This window comes from Corvus kubaryi, unplaced genomic scaffold, assembly GCF_017639235.1.
Source record: "Corvus kubaryi isolate FWS band 111438036 unplaced genomic scaffold, C.kubaryi_AGA036_p1.0 37189, whole genome shotgun sequence".
In the NCBI taxonomy this organism is placed as follows: Eukaryota; Metazoa; Chordata; class Aves; order Passeriformes; family Corvidae; genus Corvus; species Corvus kubaryi.
In genome coordinates this window covers 96,174-116,222 of record NW_024581054.1, presented here as the reverse complement: position 1 = coordinate 116,222, position 20,049 = coordinate 96,174, and the positions used below count along the sequence as shown (strand labels likewise).

The window sequence follows — 20,049 nt, the reverse complement described above, 5'->3', positions numbered from 1 at the left end:
CAGTCACACACACCAGGAGCCCTATCCCTGCTACCCCCCAAAAGAAGGGGAGGTTGCTTCCATGTACAATGTGGACAAATATAAAATCCTCGTTTTATGATGTCTGGCAGCCCTTGTGTATCCAGCCTCTGCTCTGTCCTTGACATCAGTAGTGATTTATGAATTCGTGCCATGTCTGTGGCTTGAACCCTTTTCCAGTGTTAGAGCAGCAGAGCTCTCCTGATAAAGATGCTTATCAGTGGTAGTGTAAATTGGCTTTTGTGTGCTGTGGTGCTCCCTGTCAGCATTATTAATGGCTCAGAATTGGGAGGCAGCGCTGCCTCGCTGTTTCCAGGAAAACTTGCAAGCTCAGGTGCAGAAGGGACCAGCTTTATAACCTTTCTGAGGGGTAATGAGCACAATAATGATATTTTATTTGTCTGTCACAAGGAATTGCTTGCCCAGGGTGAGTGGTCAAGTATAATTTGCCGTGGTTGCAATCATGCTACTTCAGACACTTGGAAGTGTAGTTTTCTATTAATATTCCACTTAAATCATTAGGCCAGGGCTGTAGGAGTCTAATAGTTGTGTAAATCTCCCTGTTTACCTCTGTTTTCCCAGATAAAGAGCTCTTGGGTGAGACCGTATCAAACTGCTGCCTTGTCCCTAAATTTATTAACCATGAAATTAGCCTGTCCTGGATGTTGGAACATTTGTGCTCAGATCCATGTGTGGCTCACAAAGGCAGCTCCTTCTATTCCAACAAATAAAGCCAAACCTTCCACCTCCTATTTTCAGCTCGGAGTGAATCATAATATCATGAGTTTATTCAGAGGCTTTGGGTACATTTCCAGTGCTAGTGCTGAGCTTGTTTGTTAACCAAATGTCAGCTCCTGACTTGCTGGGTTTTTTAAAATAGATTAAAATCAGCCTTTATTTGGCTTTGTGAGCCTCTGGCTGTACTTGTGAATGGGCCCGTGGTGGCTTGGTTTTAAAGAGGAACAGCGACTGAAGTTGAGGATCTTTTTTGCCTTTGCCCTGTACCAGGCTGGTTCAAGGGATGAGTCCGGCATCACTTTGTGTTTCTAGGAACAGGATGGATCATGTTTATTTGGAAAAGAAGCCCTGCTTGGGCTCAGAGATGAGGATCAGAGCAGGTTGTTTTCTCTTGAGCCTTTGTGACCAAAAATGAATCTCTGTTTCTTTGATCCTGAATTGTCTCTTCTTGATACAGTATTAACAGCCTAAAGCTGGTGTTTGTTGACCAGGTCAGGCTTAGTTCTGTGGGCTTGGATTTTAAATCTGCATGATGAAGAGCTTTCCCTGCTCCATAAGGATTTGGTTTTGAGATGCAGCAGAACAGCGAAGTTTTAACTGCCCGCTATTGTTTAAATCCTCTCTCTGAAGCAAATATTAGTTAAAGAGCTTGCTGTGCCACATGCCCCTGAAAAAAACAAGTCCTCTTAGATGAGATTGACTGCTGACTGTGGGTTGTTGTGTTTTGTGCTTGTCCCCAGGACATCGACATTAAGAAGGTGAACGGTGTCCCTCAGTACGCGTTCCTGCAGTACTGCGACATCGCCAGCGTGTGCAAAGCCATTAAGAAGATGGATGGGGAATATCTCGGAAATAACCGGCTCAAGGTAAAGAAATCCTCCCCTGGACTGTATCCTTCTTGTTCCTTCCATTGCCGCATCGTGGGATGTTTTGCAGCACCGTAGTTTATGGAAGTAAGATGATTTTTAATGTGAGATCGTATCAGAGCATGATGGTTTCAACCACCACCTAACTGGGATTAATCAGCATTTTTCTTGGCTCTGTCCACACGGAACCCTGGGATTGAGCACTCGGAGACTGACATTCCCTGGCCTGGAAGGGCCACGTCTGGCAAGGCTGTGCTGGGAATCCATTCCACTCCCCATGGCAAACGGGGCCTGTCAGGCCCCAGAGCTGTCAACCTGTCACTTCTCAGACATTCAAACTGTAGAAGAACCCAATGTTGTCAAACACTCCATTTGTTTAAACAAGCAGAATTATTTTCATTAATTGCTCTTTGATTTTTGTCTTGCACCTGCACCAGATGCTAATTTTAGAAAATCCATACAAACAACAGCTTTCTCCAAATAAGTCTTTCATTAGGCAGGCTCTGTTCAGTGAGTTTTAACCCTTGTGCACTGTACTGATGGAAGTTTTGCCCTTTTGTGTCCAGCTGGGTTTTGGGAAGAGCATGCCTACAAACTGCGTGTGGTTAGATGGGCTTTCCACAAACGTTACGGATCAGTATCTGACCCGACATTTCTGCCGATACGGGCCTGTGGTGAAGGTAGGTGGGAGGCTTTGGCGTGTGCTTCCAAGTCGTTACTGTCTTCCTTTCTTCCCATCCTGTCCTTTCAACCCCCACTGTCCAGGGCTTTATAGCTCAGGTAGAAAAAATTCTCTCTGGGGTGGAATTTGGTTGACAGGGCTCTGTCAGCATAGACAGCAACCAAAACCAAGTATTTTGAGTGAGCCGAGATGTTGAGTATTGGAAACCATTTGTTGCTCTTGTGCAGTACAGTCTCTCCCCAGCAAACCTTCTTAAATGTTAGTTGGAAGAACAGCAGTCTAATTACGTAATTACTCATACTTGCTAATTACATAATTAGACATAACTATGCTTTTTTTCGTCAGACCAAGAAAAAAAGACTTTTTAAAAGCAGTCAGGACAGTCACGGTGCCAAAAGTACATGGAAAAAGAGAGAAAGTCAACAATGGTGCAACACACCCATGTCATGCAGCGGGAGCCTCTCCCATGCAAGTGATTTATCACGTGCTTAAACTCCAGTGTGGGAGTTGTCCTGTGTATTTTTATTGGACATGGATGTGCTTAAGATTAAGCAATGTGTGTAAATCTTTGCAGGATCAGGGTCTGGCATCCCCAAAGGATTTTTGTGGGTTTGTGTTGCAGCTTTGACATTCTTTATTGTAGCTGTTGTTGCTTGAATAATACATTTATGCTACTAAAGGAAGGCAATATTTGGAAATTGGGCATTTAGCAACTGGTGAGTGGTACTGCAGATTGATAACAAAAGCTGGTTCCACTTTGGGATTAACTGTTCCCTTTACCTTTTTTCCCCCCTAAAACACATTGGAAATTAGAAAAAAAAAAAACAACTTAACAAATACTACAAAACTCAGTCAACAAAGAAAAAAATATTCAAAGTAAAATACAGAAAAACAAAATAAAGGCATAATATACCTCAAGCCACAATATCCACAATTCAAAGCAGTCCCGTGTCCTTTTATTGTCTCTTCATTCCAATATGCCTCATCAGAAAAGCCTGGAAATTCACCTTGCTAAAAATTATTTCCTTCCTGGTATCCTCATGACTTAGGATTTTGTTGGGACTGACATTAAGTCCTGTGGATGAGGCTCTTATTTGGTTTTTGTTTTGTTTTTTTGTTTTTTACAGGTGGTGTTTGACCGCTTAAAAGGCATGGCCCTGGTTCTCTACAATGAGATTGAATATGCACAAGCAGCTGTAAAAGAGACCAAGGGGAGGAAAATCGGTGGGAATAAAATTAAGGTGTGCAGAATGACCTCCAAACTAAAGCAAAACAGGCAAAAAAAGAGGAACAAATTGTGTTCAGGCCTTCCCCCTTAAATGCTGGCAGTGCAGACTGCCAGGCTCAAGGAATACTTGGCGGGACACACACGTCCCACATATCAAAGGCTTAAATTATATTTTTATACTCGGCTTATCAAGATGTCAGGGAATCCTGAACTGTTACTTATAAAGCCTTTTCCAGTATTCTGCCGTTTGTTTCGCTGAACTTGTCTCTCTGAGCTCCTGAGTGTTGGTGTCCGTGTCACTGCCTCGTTTACCCCAATCCAAGGCAAACTTTTGTCTGTTTTCGTGTTAAAAAAGAGAAGTCTGAAGGTGTGAGTTCCTCCAGGAAAACACATGGCTGTGTTCCAGCTGCCCCATGCTGATGTCCAGGCTCTGGGGTACAGTAACCTCAACATGCAGTCATGGAATCAGGGAATGGTTTGGGTTGGAAAAGACCTTAAAGATCATCTCGTCCTTCCTTGCAACAGATTTTAAACAATAATGGAAAACACTACTTAAAATACACAGAAAATATTTTTCTTCCTGGAGCAACACTTAACATTTCCAGGAGTATCTTGGATTTGGGTGAATGTGGTGATACCTGTTCTGACTGTCCCATCAGCCCCACTAACTGGGGACGTGAGGTGTCAGCCAACCCTTTGAATTATCTTCCTCCTTCTCCTTTCTCCTCTCCTAAAGAGTAGGCAGTGATGTCAGGCATGATCTCAACAGCTTCCCACCTCACCCAGGGCTGAAAGTTGGATATCCTGTAGTTTCTGAGCATGGTGTTGGATAGCAGTCACCTTCCTCTGCAGGAAAGCGTGTGGTCCCCTAAAAGTTTCCCATCTTGTGTGGGTCTTGTTGCTTAATGATTTTGGAATAAGCAACACCCCCAATGTGTGTCTGTGCTCCATTGCTGTGGTTACACACAGGATGATGTAAAAAATAACAGGAACTGGAATGTTAAAAATACTGCGTTATGTGGCGTACACGTAATGAAATCCATTCTAATCCTTCATTTCTTGCACTACACCATTAGCGTCTTAGTATTGTCATCCTTGGCTAGAAAACACCCAACTCTTGGAGTAGCTGGAACAGGGAGCTGCAGTTCAGGAGGCTTGGTTCTTTCCCTGCTCTATAACCCCGGGCAAACACTGTGGAGTCCGGAATAGATTGATAATCCTGACCTTCTGTAGCACTGCCCTGAGATAAAAGAGACTTTGGAACTGTCCTGGCATTAAAAACATCAATACCACGATAATAATGTGTATTTTTCCTGCTGCTTTGCCCAACAGAAGCCTCTGGGCTGGCAGCTACAACAACATAGTAAGGAGGTAGTTACACAGCTCCACTGAGAAAGATCTTTATTCCTGGGGATGTGCAGGGCCACAATTGGGAAGTGTTTGACATTTTTAATTAAATTTTACCCCCATTTTCAGATCTGCTCCCACCTTCAGCAGACAGGGAAATGTTGGCAGAATGGGATGTTTCTGTGACTGAATGTGATTTCCCCTTTCTTTTTCAGGTGGACTTTGCAAATCGGGAGAGTCAGTTGGCGTTTTATCATTCCATGGAGAAAACGGGTCAAGATATCAGAGACTTCTATGAAATGCTGGCAGAAAGAAGGCATGTACCAATATATTTATTAAATGTTTTGTTTTCCAACATCACCTTACACAATCCTTTTACAGTCATTGTCCTCATCATCTTACAATCAAACTTTCTTCAGGCCATAATTCTTAAACAAGTTTTTGTTCCTCTCAACTTTATCCTTATTTTTAAAGTTTTACTAAAAACACCTCTGCATTTCTAAATTTTTTTTTTTTACCTTTTTTTTTTAACAAATTTATGTGATCAAACTGAAACCGTGCAGATGAGAGCAGGCAGGATCTCACACATCCGAGGCGTAGCCGGTTACTGGAATTCCTGCTGAGGTGGAGGTTTCAGTTGTCTGCATGATCCATATTTTAGTATCCGGTTTCTCTGGTGGGTCACCAGGACACAGTTGGGAGTCATTCATCACGTCTTAGGAATGCAAAGAGCAGCTTAACTGTAACAGAGAAATGTGTGTGTTGGTGGGTGTATATAAAGTCTGATAAACTCCTGCTGCTCAGCCCTTGAGCAGAGAGTAAAATCTGATCCTCCACCTCCCTCTTCCCAACAGTTTTGTTTGTAACTTGATAAAATAAGACAATTTGAGTAAGGATGCATTTTTATTTTGAATAAAGCTGTGTCCTGTGTGGCTGCCCCTTGGCAGCAGCTGGCACCACATGCTGCACAACCACTTATTTATCCCTGCAGACCTGGCACAGAAACACTCCACATTATGGGCTTTTTTACCTCCACTGACTGAAAAAACACCCATGTTTTATTCCCTTCAGAGCCTGGCTCATTGTTAGGGCTGTGCCTTGCCCAGGAGTCAGCCCAGCGTGATGCCAATTATACCTGGGAGCTGGATAAACCCAATCATTTTTTGCAGTGAAATAGATTGGTCTGACATAATGCAAAATGAGCAGATTTAAAAGCGAGCAGGGTTTGGAAATTGGCAATCAGGATTTGCATAATGGAAATACAAGTGTGCCTTCCCCAGGCCTTGCCAGATGTTGTGATGTGCCAGCAATAAACATTTCCTCAGCACTACACCGGATTCAGGAAAGAGAAGGGCGTTATTGGATGTTCTTTAGCACACAGGACTCGGGTGGGCTTGTCTTTGCCATGGAATAATCCTGAGCAGGACCTTGATTTCTGGTGTTTGGGCACACGTTAGTCTGATTTTTCTTTCTCTGTCACTCTGCTCACACAGTCATTAGGAGATCCATAGGGATAATGGATCGTGGAGCAGCAGAGCGAGTTCTGCAGTGACTCCTGTAATTCTGCAGCTTCTGGTGCCCCTCTGAGCTCCTCCTTGCAGAGGTGCTGAGATCTGCACAAACCACCTTCTCTTGGGGTTGTAGCTGGAGCCAGTCTAAACAGGACCCAAAGGAAAAAAAAAAAAACCAGACATGAAAAAGCAAAATCCCTGATCAATATTTTTAACTTCACAGCTGCTTTTCACAACATCCCACTTCACTTGCAGGATGAGGTTTTCATCTTCCCTGTTTTGTCCCTTTTTCAATTTTGTTATTTTCTTAAAAGGTGGAAGCTGCCAGCTTTTAACATAAAACATAAACTGTGAAGCCAAATAAACCTGTGAGGAATCCCGGAATCATTTAGGTTGGAAAAGACCTCCAAGGTCATCGAGTCCAAACCTGTGACTGATCCCCTCCTTGTTAGCCAGCCCAGAGCACTGAGTGCCATGTCCAGGCCTTCCTTGGACACCTCCAGGGATGGAGACTCCAAACCTCCCTGGGCAGCCCCTTCCTATTCCTGACCACCTTTTCCATCAAGAAATTCCTCCTGATGTCCAACCTGAACCTTCTCTGGCTCAGCTTGAGGCCGTTTGCCCTTGTCCTGTCCCTTGTTCCCCGGGAGCAGAGCCCAACCCCACCTTTGTACAGAGTGTGCAGAACACTCTGTAATGGTGGGGAATCAAGAACTCCAGCTTTATTCCACCTCCCTGCCATGTTTAGTGTTACAAATGACTTATTTTTGCTGCTTGGAGGTATTGAAATAACAACATTAATTGCTTGATTTACTTTGCTGAATGACTTCACATGACCTTATAAACAACCTGATATTTGTTGACTTGGTTTTACTGTAAACAGGCAACACCAGCAAGTCACATGCAGTGAAGGAGCTCATTTGGGAATTAAAAGATCACTTGCAGGGCTTAGGATTTTTAAAGAAATGTTACCACCACTTTGCTGCTTAGTAATGGAGAGATTCCACCCCTGAATTTTGATTTTACTCAAAGGTCTCAGAAGGTCTCAGGTTCTGGATAAGGGGGTGTCTTCACCCTGCCAGCCCTGTGTGGGTGCACAGGTGCTGTGTTGGTTTTACCTTCATTTCATGCAAGGTTTGAATTTGACAAAAACAAAGGAGTGAGGGTGGTGTAACAATGCTTGGAAGAGCTGTTGCGATATTACCCATGAAGTACATTTGGTTTGTTAAGTTAACAAAGTATTTAGTCTGCTGCACACAGATTCCTTGCCAAACCTCTTTGTGCAGCTACCTTGATGCACATAGGAAAAAAGAAAATTATTCCTTTAGATAGCAAAAAAACTGTAGTAACAGAGTACATTGGTTGAGAAGGAGAACTAGAATCTTTTTATTCTTATGTTTAGCAGAGACGAGCGAAGAGGATCCTACGAATACGCCCCTGACCGTACTTACTACGAGACCGTTCGGACCCCGGGGACGTATCCTGAAGATCCTCGGCGGGAATACCCAGCTCGGGGCAGAGAATTCTACGCCGAGTGGGATCCCTACCAAGGAGACTACTATGACCCACGATACTATGACGACCCTCGCGAGTACCGGGATTACCGGGGAGATCCGTATGAGCAGGACATCAGGGAGTACAGCTACAGGCAACGGGAGAGGGAGAGGGAGAGGGAACGGTTCGAATCCGATCGGGACAGAGACCACGAACGGAGACCGATCGAGCGGAGCCAGAGCCCGACGCATTCCCGGCGCCCGCAGAGCCCCGGAGCGTCGCCCTCACAGTCGGAGCGGCTGCAGAGTGACTCGGAGAGGAGGATTTACAGCAGGTCCTCGGATCGCAGCGGCAGCTGCAGCTCACTGTCCCCTCCGCGATATGACAAGCTCGACAAAGCCCGTGTGGAACGATACACAAAAAATGAGAAAGTGGAGAAAGAGCGTGTTTTCGAGCAGGAGAGGGTGGACAAGGAGAAGCGCTTGGTGAGGAAGGAAAAGCCGGAAAAAATAGAAAAGGAGAAAGCAGATAAGCAGAAACGAAAAGCGAAAATCCATTCACCCAGCTCTCAGTCCTCGGAAACAGATCAGGAGAATGAGAGAGAGCCCAGCCCAGAAAAACTGAAGGGCAACAGTAAACAAAGCAAAGAGAGGGGTGACAAAGAAGGGACAGCAAAGAACCGCCTGGAACTGATGCCCTGTGTTGTGCTGACCCGTGTGAAGGAAAAGGAGGGGAAGGTGATCGATCAGCCTGCACTGGAGAAACTGAGGGCAAAGCTGGATAACGACACTCTGAAATCCCCGCTGCTCGAACAGAAAACCCAGACGTCCCAGGCTGAGCAAGCCAAGTCTGAGCAGTCTAAACTAGAACCCGTCAGAACCAAGGTACAGAAGGAGAAAGCCCTTGCCAGTCACATCGAAGTGGTGGACAAGGAGGGAAAAATGAAACCCAAAAAGCACTTGAAGACAGAGCAACCTTCTGAGGGGGCCAATGCAGTTGATTTAGACAAGTTGGAGGCTCGTAAAAGGCGTTTTGCCGATGCAAATCCGAAGCCTGACAGGCAAAAACCGGATGTAAAACGGAGTAGCCAAGATGAGGAGGATGCGCGCATGGTTTTGAAAAAGCAGCTTGATGCGACAGCGTCATCTAGAGAAGCACCAATGTTAAGGGAAGGAGAATTGGAGAGAAAACCCCTGAGGAAGGAGATGATTAAAAGGGAATCTAAAAAACTCAAACTGGAAAGACTTGTTCCCGTTACTAGTCCCAAAGAAATTCAGGACACTCTTAATGTTGGTGGGATTGGCATGCGTCCCACCCTGGATCTGCAGGCGAGGCTCATGGAGGCACCTGATGAACCTGTGGAAGTTCAGGAACTCCCTACTAAAAAACTGAACCCGGTAAAACCCCAGCATAAACAAGTACAGCTGCTGGACGAGCAGGGAACGGAGAGAGAGGACTCAAGGAAGAACTACTCCAGTCTTCCTGAAGAAACACCAGACCATAAACTTGGCCAAGAGAAAACTCAGTCGGCAGACACAGAGGAGAAAATCAGCATTGACATTGACCACACGCAGAGCTACCGGAAACAAATGGAGCAAAGTCGCAGGTTGAAACAGCAGCTGGAAATGGAGATTGCAAAGTCGGAGAAGTTTGGCAGTCCAAAGAAAGATGTTGATGAATATGAAAAGCGGAGTCTGGTTCATGAGGTGGGAAAGCCTCCACAAGATGTCACCGATGACTCTCCACCGAGTAAAAGGAAAAAGACTGACCAGTTTGACTTCGAAATTAGCACTAAGAGAGAAAGGAACTACAGAAGCTCTCGTCAGGTGAGTGAGGATTCCGAAAGGATGTCCTGTTCCCCAAGTATCAGACACTTCCCATTCCACGAGGATGAGGACACGCTCGATTCTCCAAGGTTAATGCCATTGAAGGAAACCAAAGAGTCACCTAAAATAGAAGAAAAGGGTCTTTCATACTCCAACATGACTGTGAGGGAGGACTCGCTGAAATTCAATCCTTATGATTCCAGCAGAAGGGAGCAGATGGCAGAAATGGCTAAAATAAAACTCTCTGTGCTGAGTTCTGAGGAAGACTCAAGTAGGTGGGAAACCCAAGTGAAGCAAGAGCCTGGGAGAGTCGATATCAGCTTTCCAAGCAGCATCGTGAAAAGAGACAGCATACGGAAACGGTCTGTCCGAGACCTGGAACCTGGGGAGGTGCCTTCCGATTCGGATGACGATGGCGAAAACAAGCCCCATTCCCCAAAAGCCTCATCCTTGTTAGAGAGTTCCAGGTTGTCTTTTTTATTAAGGGACAGAGAAGAGAAGTTCCGTGAAAGAGAGGAAAGACTCCAGTCTAGTTCCTTAGAAAGAAACAAATTCTACTCTTTTGCATTGGACAAGACAATCACACCCGACACAAAGGCCTTGCTTGAAAGGGCTAAATCCCTCTCTTCCTCCAGAGAGGAAAACTGGTCCTTTCTAGACTGGGATTCAAGATTTGCTAGTTTCAGAAACAACAAAGACAAAGAGAAGGTTGACTCAGCTCCAAGACCTATTCCATCCTGGTATATGAAAAAGAAAAAAATCAGAACCGATTCCGAAGGTGGAAAACTGGATGATAAGAAAGAAGATCATAAAGAGGAGGAACAAGAGCGGCAGGAACTGTTTGCTTCTCGGTTTTTGCACAGTTCAATCTTTGAACAGGACTCCAAACGCCTGCAGCATTTAGAGAGGAAGGATGATGATCTGGACTTCATCTCCGGAAGGTTGTATGGGAGACAGTCCTCTTCCGATGGGATGAACAGCACGGCCGATTTGGTGCAAGAGCCAGTGGTTCTCTTCCACAGTAGGTTTGTTGAGCTGACACGAATGCAGCAGAAAGAAAAGGAGAAAGATCAGAAACCAAAAGAAGTGGAGAAACAGGAAGATAAAGAAAACCGGCCGAAAACACCAGAAATGGTTCCTGATAGTAAAGAAACAGAACATAAACCTTCCTCAGTTGTTGGTCCTTCTTCAGTCACCATCCTCCCACAAGAACCCATCGCTCCCATCGCTCCTGAGAAACTAGTGAGTGACAAGGTCCTGGTGGAACCAGCTTCTGTCAAAGAAGAGAAACCTTCTGAACCTGCTGTTGCAGCAGAGGAACAAAAACCTTTTCCTGAACTCGCTGCTCCTGTCAAAATGGAGCCTCCTGAGCAAACGGAACCTTCGCCAGTTGTAGAAGCGAGTAAAGAAATTGTTGCTACAACACTGGCACCAGAGGAAGATGCTGTGGCAACAGAGCATCCTTCATACTTGGATACCAAACCTCCCACTCCTGGGGCCTCGTTTTCCGATGCAGACATCAGCGTAGATCCAGAACCTGAGACTGCCCAGCTACTTCCACCTCCGCCCAAGCTAGTTCAGAAGTCAGATGAGGCTGTGGAACCTAAAGAGGAAAATCCTCCACCCTCTGCCAGCACCGATGCTGGTGTGAGTCAAAAGGCGGAGGCGGCTGCTGAGGTCCTGCCGCCCGTTTCTGACAATGACATGGAAGTGGAACCTCCAGTTGTTGTAAAAGATAAAAAATCCTACAAGAGTAAACGGTCCAAGACTCCCGTGCAGTCGGCTGCAGCTAATGTCACGGAAAAGCCTGTCACAAGAAAGAGTGAAAGAATTGACCGTGAAAAACTGAAAAGGTCAAGCTCTCCTCGTGGGGAGACCCAGAAGCTTTCTGAATTGAAAGTGGAGGCAGAAAAGGTTTCAAGGAATGCTGCTAAATCCCCAAGTTCCGCTGCAGAGCCAGAAAACGTGGAGCTGAGCTTGCCAATAGGCCGGACCAGGCGCAGAAACGTGAGGTCGGTCTATGCTACCACAGGGGACAATGAAGGCCCATCTCCAGTGAAGGACTCCATGGAGGTCACTAGGTCCACCAGGAAAAGAGGGGAAAAGGAACCACAGGAAGCAGTGACAACTGTTCCCACAACCCCGAGGAGGGGAAGACCTCCCAAAACCCGCCGTAAGCCAGAGGAGGACATCTCTCCGATAAAGACCGAACCGGTACAACAAGAGGTGGAGGAGGCTGAAACTAAAGATACTGTGGAAGCTCCTAAACCTGCAGAGGGTTGGAGGTCTCCTAGATCCCAGAAGCTCACACACAGTCACTCATCAGCTGCTACCAGCCAACAGGGCAAGAAAGGGAAGAATGAACCGAAAGCCGATACCACGGCTGAATCCGAAGATACTGCTGAAAGAAGTGGTCAGGAATCGAGCACCAGTGACAATGGCAATAAAACAAAGGCTGCTGAGAAAGAGCCGGCAGCAAGCGAGCAGAAACGTGATCGGAAGGAACTGGATGTGGAGAAGAACCAGCTAGAAATCCCCACAGCTGAGATCACTGAGAAGAAGCCGGTGCCAGAAAAGGTTACGAAATCCAAAAGGGGAAGGTACAAAAATACCAAAACTGTTGTTGATAAGGCATCTGTGTGTCTCAAAAATGTAGAAATACGCCTCAATGTTGATGAAGTCAAGGGCGCCTTGCGGCCCACGGAGGAGGAGGCAGAGCCAGTGGCGGTGTCACCACCCAAGATGAAGAGCCCTCCAAAAGAGGACATCCTGCCACCCCACTTCACTAAGAATGAGGTAGAAGATTCATTTCCGGAAATGGAAAAGGAGGTGATGCGGGAGCCCAAGCAGTCACCCGAGGCTGCCCAGTTAGCAAAGCAGATCGAGCTTGAGCAGGCGGTGGAGAACATTGCAAAACTCACCGAAACTCCTCCGACAATTGCTGCCTACAAAGAGCCAACAACAGATGTGGCTGAAGTCCGTCAGGAGGAGGAAGCAGATAAACCCGCACACCAGGCCAGTGAAACGGAGCTGGCAGCAGCCATCGGCTCCATCATCAATGATATTTCTGGGGAGACAGAAAGCTTCCCTGCACCGCCGACGTATCCTGCTGAATCTGAGGCTGAAATCACCACAGAGCCCTTGGTATTGCAGTCACCTCGGGAGGAGATGGAGCCCGAGACAGATCAGGCAGTGAACAATATCCTAGAAACTGAGGCTGCTGTCGAGCCTGCAGTGCAGCCGGTGCCCAGCTCTGTCACTTCGACGTTGGAGACAGAGAGCAAGGAGTCTGAAGTCAGCTTCAGTGAATCTTCCAACTCTGCACAGGAGGCTGAGACCTTGCAGGAGGCTGAAGTTGCTCGGAAGGAAAAGGGCCGTCAGAAAACCACGCGGCAGAGACGCAAGAAGAGCACGAGCAGGAAGGGTGACGCCACCGAAGCCAACACCTTCGAGCCAGAGAGGGTGCAGAGCAAATCACCCCCCGCCAGTGAAGTGAAGACAAAACCTGAAGAAGCCTCAAAGGAGGAAAAGCAAATCAAACCCACAGCATCCATGGAGCCAAGTGCTTCTGATGTCACCAAGGCTGTGGCTGCTGATGTTGTGGCTGCACACGAGGCTGTCCCTGAGAGCAGCACTTCTCCAAAGGTGCCCGTTCTGGCTCCTCTGGACCTGGGTGCCCCGCCGGTCCTCCTCGATGAGGGGAGTCAGAGCGGGTTCAAGATCCGGTCGCCCCTGGAGAACGCTCCCATCACGCCACCGAGTGCCCCGAATGCGGCCCTTCCTGCTGTCCCCACAGCAGCAGCCAAGCTGCCCAACCCGGTGCCCGCCACCATCGTCCCCCTTCACTCCGGCACTGCCAAGGTTCCGGAGTGGGTGGTCAGGCACGAGGACCCCCGTGCCCGTTCCACACCCCCGCCCGCTCTCCCACCAGACACAAAGGCGTCAGATATTGACACGAACTCCAGCACTTTGAGGAAGATACTCATGGAGCCCAAATACGTCTCAGCGACTAGCATAACCTCCACACACGTGACGACGACGCACGCCGAGCCGGTGAGCGCGCCATGCTTGGAGGAGGCGCCTCTTCACCCTGCCGTGGAGGCCATCAAGCCGGTTTCTGAGGAGAAGCCAGCCGTTCCCATCACCAATGCCCTGGACCCACCAGTGGCTGAAGCGCCGGTGTTCAGCGAGAAGGAAAAGATCAACACAGTGATTGCTCCCAAAGCCACTTCTGTCATCAGCAGAATGCCCCACAGTGTGGATCTGGAGGAGGCTCCGAGGATCACCTTGGTGAAGCAAGCTCCTCAAACCCAGACCTGCCTCGTCAATGCTCCCTCGCCGAAATTTAAGCAGAGATCAAGTACGAATGATAACAGCAGGTTTCATCCAGGATCGATGTCCATTATCGAGGAGAGGCCTGTGGAGACTGGGTCCAGTCCAGGGCTGCGGGTGAACACCTCGGAAGGTGTGGTGCTCCTGAGTTACTCGGGGCAGAAGACAGAAGGCCCTCAGCGAATCAGTGCCAAGATCAGCCAGATTCCCCCAGCCAGCGCTGTGGACATCGAGTTCCAGCAGTCTGTATCCAAGTCTCAGATTAAACAGGAGCCTATCACGCCATCCCAGCCGGCACCAAAAGGGTCCCAGGCCTCGGCGGGCTACGGGGCTGTTTCCACCCATTCTTCATTGGTACTTGGAACACAGCCCTACAACACCTCACCCGTCATCTCCTCCGTCAAGCAGGAGCGCACCGCGCTGGACAAGCCCGACTCGTCTCACCTCACTGTCCAGACCCCAGCATCTCAGCCCGGCAAGGTCCTGACACAGACGGTAAACACTCCACCCGTGCTGGTCCATAACCAGATGGTTGTGAATAAAAAACTGTCTGACCCAGCTACTCTGAAAGTGGAGACCAAGACTCTGCAGCCCTCCAGCCTGAGTCCTGGAGTTAGTCCTCACCACCCTTCCCTCTCTGGGAAGATGCATTCGGAAGCGAACCACGTCAGCTCGGGGCCCAGCACCCCGACCGACCGGGCCATCTCCCACCTGGGGGTCGCCAAACAAGAGCCGCACTCGCCGCGTACCAGCGGGCACTCGCCGTCGCCGTTCCCCCGGGCCTGTCATCCCGGCAGTACCTCGTCCCCGGCTTTGTCCAGCAGCACCCCAGTCATGCTGGCGCCAGGAATTCCCGTTCCGCAGTACATATCCAGCATGCATCCCGAGCAATCTGTTATCATGCCCCCCCACAGCGTAACACAGACTGTGTCCCTGGGCCATCTGTCCCAGGGTGAGGTGAGAATGAACACCCCTCCTCTCTCCGGCATTCCCTACGGCATCCGCCCGGAAGCGCTCCACTCCCCCCGAGCTGCTCTGCAACCCCAGATGGAGATCAAACCTCAGCGATCCAGCACGCCCCAGCCAGCGCCCATACGAGACATCGTCATGCCCCCGCTGTCCTCCCAGCACCCCCCCGAGGAGGAGCTGCACTTCCACCACAGCACGGTGTGCCGCGGGCCAGCCCCGGTGCAGTCCGACGTGCTGGTGATGCAGCCCGACTACCGCATGCACCCCAGCAGCCTCCGGCTGGACCAGTACAACGTCCCGCGGGACGTCAGGATGATCATGCACCCGCACATGGCCGCTGTGGGCGAGCACCACTCGGAAACGCGGCAATCCCGGACACCCGAAGGGGCCGTCAAAACTCCCCCGGTCAGTAAGACCCCGCAACCCGGGAAAGAGACTCCCAAATCCTCGGAAGGCAAGATGGCCCACTCTCCCCACAGCGAGCCCCGGCTGCTCAGCGTGCCCTCGGGCACCCAGCTGCCTGGGCTGCCCCTGACGCAGCCTGTGGTGGTCCCACACGGGGTGCAGATCATGCATCCCGCCGGGAGCTCCTTCCACGATTACCGCTCCGTGTACGGCGACATGAGGAATTACCACACGGCACAGCTCGGGCATCCACAGTTCCCGGGCGCCTCACCCATCGGGCTGCCCTCCCGGAGCATGACCCCGTCTCAGGTGAGAAAAAACCCCTTTATCCATCTCCCTGGAATCTGGAGCGTTTTGAGCTGTTTCTTGGGGAAAATGGGGTTCAAATGCTGCTTAGCATCAGAGGAAGCTGAGACAAGCCATTTCCTGAACTCCTCTGGGACTCCAACCAGGAGGGGTGAAGTTGCCTGCAGGTTTCTGGATGTGGAGGCGTCAGGGGGAGAATTGTCAGTACTGAGGTGGTGCATGGGTCAGGCATCCTTGGATGGATGGCGAGGCTAGGGATGGGCTTGGGACAGGATTCAGGGAGTGGGGTTTCAGCTCAGGTGGGCTTGGAAGTGAAGGACTGTCCCAGGTGCTACTGCAGCGGGGCTGATGCTGTGACATGGATGTCTCCACCAGGAATCTGATGGTGTCCTGGCAGTCTTACAATGGGGTGGAACACACCCTCGGCCTAAACATTTTCCTTTTCCCCCCTTCCTGCTTCCCAGGGTCTGCCGGAGGGTGAGCACTCGCACCCCAGCCAGCCAGTCCGCAGCAAGACCCCTCAGATCCCGCAGGACCCCAAGGGCCCGTCGGCAGCAGGGCCGGAGCAGAGCCACCACCCTCCTGTGAACAGGCACGCGGCCCAGATGGACCCCCACGTCCACCTCCAGAGGGCACAAGGGGACACGAGCCAGACCTCCTACCCCTCGCCCGTCGCCATCTCCATGAAGCAGGAGCTTCCCTCGCCGCACCAGCCGCCAGCAGTTCCCAAGCAATCCATGTTTATCCCCACGACGTCGGGGCCGCCCCTCAGCCGTCCAGAGCCCCAGTCCACGCTCAAGCAGGAGCCGTCACCTCACCCCGTGTCCCAGAGACCGGTGGACATGGTCCAGCTCTTGACAGTGAGTGTCGTGCTCCTGATCTGGGGGGAAATCACCTGGTTCTGTCTCAGCCACAGCACCAAATCTGACCTTTCTTGCATCAAAGACTTCAGATGCAGAAAAGGCATTGTTTGGGTTTTGGGCTGTTTTGTCCTTGATGGATTTTAGCCATGTTTACTGTTCCAAGTCAGTTTTACAGCCAGCACTTTCCTGGAAGGTGTTTCCTCATGGGCAGGGGAGAGTGTTGGTGTATTTCATTTAAATAAAAAGGGAAAACCACTCTCACAAGTGTAGAAAATGAGGAAGAGGAGGGAGGCAATGAGGAACAGGTACCAGCAAGGAGCTGACGGTTGTGTTCAGTACCAAGTATCTCCTGTATAACCTTGAGCAGTTCCTCCCCTGTTGTTATTTCTCAATTTGTCCGCTTATAAAAGGGAAAACAGTGTTTGGGAACAGCCATGTGCTGGGTGGGCGGCTGAGGGATTGGGATGATGGGATCCACCCAGGCAGACTGGCCAGCTGGAAGGAAAAGGACTGAACTCCTGATTTAGCAGAATCTAACCCAGGCCTGGCGTGTAGAGGGTTGATCTGGTGTAACACCTCTGCTGAGCCTTTAAGCCTCCAATGGAAGTATTGGAGGCAGCCGAGCAGCTCGGATGGGATTTCAGATCCCCCTCTCCTTGCTTTGCACGTAACTCTTCTTCTCCCTCTCTTCCCAGAAATACCCCATTGTCTGGCAGGGTCTCCTGGCTCTCAAGAACGACACGGCGGCCGTGCAGCTCCACTTCGTGTCCGGGAACAACGTCCTGGCGCACCGGTCGCTGCCGGCGCCCGAGGGAGGGCCCCCGCTGCGGATCGCGCAGCGCATGCGGCTCGAGGCCTCCCAGCTGGAGGGGGTCGCACGGAGAATGATGGTGAGGGCCCGGGCTGGGGCAGGGAGGGGGTTTGGGATTCCCTGTGCTCAGAGCTGGGCTGGTCTCACCAGCTGCAGGGCTGAAAACCATCAGAGCTCCCAGAAACTTGGGCTTCTGTCACGTTGATTTCTCCACCCAGAGGGTGCTGGGGCGCTGACCAGGCTCCCTGGGGAATGGGCACGGCCCCAAGGCTGCCAGAGCTCCAGGAGCTCTCAGGCACAGGGTGGGATTGTTGGGATCCTGTGCATGGCCTGGAATTGGACTCGATGATCCCTGTGGGTTCCTTCCAATCCTGGAGATCCTATGATACTGTTTTGGGATTCTGGTATTAACACTGATTCCTTCAACCCAGAGGGTGAACATGGATTGCAGGTGGTGAGCAATAGCTCTTACACTGCATTTATGGAAAAGGGAGTGAGAGCTGGGCAGCTCTGAAATCACCCTCAGCCCTGGGAAAAACTCCTGCTGGCTTCAGTGTGTCTGAGTAAGGTGGGAAGGGGAGTTCAGGTGGCCATGAAAATGCATTTTCAATCCTTTCCACCATGGCCATGCTCTCAGCAAGTGTTGGAATCACAGAATCCCAGACTGGTTTGGGTTGGACGGGCCTTAAAGCCTGTCCCACCCCTGCTATGGGCAGGGACACCTTCCTCTATCCCAGGTTGCTCCAAGCCCCGTCCAGCCTGGCCTTGGGCACTTCCAGGGACCCAAGGGCAGCCACAGCTTCTCTGGGGAACAAATTGTAACATCAAGGAGTTTAAAGTGAGGATTTCCCCCCCAGATAATGGATGGAGAGCTGGAAAACGCACACTCATCCAGCATTTCCCTGAGCACAGGTCCTTCCGTTGCAGGTGGAGAGCGATTACTGCCTGCTGCTGGCCCTGCCCTGCGGCCGGGACCAGGAGGACGTGGTCAGTCAGACAGAGTCGCTCAAGGCCGCGTTCATCAGTTACCTGCAGGCCAAGCAGGCCGCAGGCATCATCAACGTCCCCAACCCCGGCTCCAACCAGGTACGGGCACGGAACCCCTGCAGTGCCACGGGGAAACACAACCAGTCCGTAACTGCTTGGGGTTCTGCTGGAGCTGCCTGGGGTTGTTGGTCAAACAACCTTCCATCACCCTTCAAACATGGATGGGATCCATGGAGTCATTGATGGGATCCATAGAATCGTTGATGGAATCGATGAAAGTGACCCCAAAGCAGAAACCCTAAATGTGTGTTTGGTGTGTTCCCCATTCCATCATCTTGGGCTGAAAAGCAACCAGATCCATTTCCCAGCTCTTTATCTCTGGAGTAGAGTTCTCGTTTCTTCCCCATATCCTGATTTCTCCAGAACAGCTGGCGTTTTCTTGCAGAATGCATTTGGTGCTGTGGAGGGTTTATTCCAGGTGTGTTGCTGCACTGAATCCAATTTAACGTGTGTCTAATTTAATTCTGGGTATAAAGAGCCCAGAATGAGCAGCCAGTGCTTGGAGCAGCCACTGAAATGATAATTAATGGGAATTTTTCTGCCTTTCCCAGCAAAATCAGCCAGCTCTTACACCTGTGGTGAGGAAAACTCCCCACCTGGGAAACAAAACCCATGGCCTCTTTTTTATACAAGATTTAGGATTCTTTAAACACCTAAAACATCACAAAAATGTCCCGTTTCTAAACATTTTTAGACATGGGTTGTCTCTGATCCATGGTTTTTTCCCTCCCTGCAGCCTGCCTACGTTCTGCAGATCTTCCCACCCTGCGAGTTTTCGGAAAGCCACCTGTCCCGCCTGGCCCCGGACCTCCTCGCCAGCATCTCCAACATCTCTCCTCACCTGATGATTGTCATTGCGTCGGTATGAGCTGTTTACCAGTTACTGACTTTTTATTATTTTAATTTTAATTTTTTTTAATTTTTCCAAGGCCCTGCAGCAAAAAACAAACAAAAAAAAACCAAACAACAACAACAACAAAAAGCCCACAAAAAACCACACAGAAAATTAATTTTAAAATAAAACTAATTCAAAAGAAGGAGAGAAGGTTATGAAACAAGAAAAATGCTGCCAGAAACCAGCCTCCTGCCCGACCGGCCTCGATCAAACCCTGGATGTTTACATGTTGCTTTAGCTTACGGACAACTGATGCACTCAGCAGGTGGACTGGGCTTGGGTTCCCGTGCCTCCTTTTTGGGGAAAAAAACCATACAGAAAAAAAAAAAAAAAAAAAAAAAAGAGGAAAGGATGGCTTATTTTTTTTAACAAAAAAAAAAGGAAAAAAATAAAAAAGAACCTGAACTGCCTTTGCACTAAATTAGTGACTCGGACTTTGCACAGTTGGAGACGCTGTGACGTTCTGGATGTCTTGACACACATTGACCGCGCGCCGTGGACGTTCCGCAGGGACTCTGCTGAGATTTGTGGGTCAAGGAGCATTTCACAGTCATTTTTTATTTTATTGGTTGTTTCGTTGGGTTTTTTGTTTTTGTTTTCTTCTTTTGGGGTTGTTTATTTTTTGGGGGGGGGGCGGGGGGGGTGTTTTTTCCGGATGTGAACCTTCCTCTTCCTCCACCTGCCCCGGCTGCAGCCGTCTTCTCTTCATCT

The 20,049-nt window shown here is 49.5% G+C and overlaps 1 protein-coding gene and 1 long non-coding RNA gene across 8 annotated transcripts in view; one reads left to right on the top strand and one right to left on the bottom strand.

The window, feature by feature from the left end:
- The window catches only part of SPEN (spen family transcriptional repressor), a 65,850-nt gene extending 45,921 nt beyond the window's left edge, over positions 1–19,929 (top strand). For 3 of the 7 annotated variants that reach the window (XM_042022156.1, XM_042022152.1, XM_042022151.1), the window contains exons 7-15: positions 1,497–1,622; positions 2,189–2,302; positions 3,432–3,545; positions 5,095–5,195; positions 7,793–15,725; positions 16,187–16,582; positions 17,281–17,475; positions 18,324–18,482; positions 19,180–19,929. In XM_042022156.1, coding sequence (XP_041878090.1) covers positions 1,497–1,622; positions 2,189–2,302; positions 3,432–3,545; positions 5,095–5,195; positions 7,793–15,725; positions 16,187–16,582; positions 17,281–17,475; positions 18,324–18,482; positions 19,180–19,311 — 9,270 coding nt within the window. In that variant the 3' untranslated portion in view covers positions 19,312–19,929. The remainder of the gene's footprint in view (positions 1–1,496; positions 1,623–2,188; positions 2,303–3,431; positions 3,546–5,094; positions 5,196–7,792; positions 15,726–16,186; positions 16,583–17,280; positions 17,476–18,323; positions 18,483–19,179) is intronic. The other 4 variants (XM_042022157.1, XM_042022153.1, XM_042022155.1 and 1 more) reach the window with 3 other exon arrangements.
- Positions 19,907–20,049, bottom strand: part of LOC121661727 — a 363-nt gene continuing 220 nt past the window's right edge. Inside the window, exon 2 of the long non-coding RNA XR_006015076.1 lies at positions 19,907–20,017. This is a non-coding gene — a long non-coding RNA (uncharacterized LOC121661727). The remainder of the gene's footprint in view (positions 20,018–20,049) is intronic.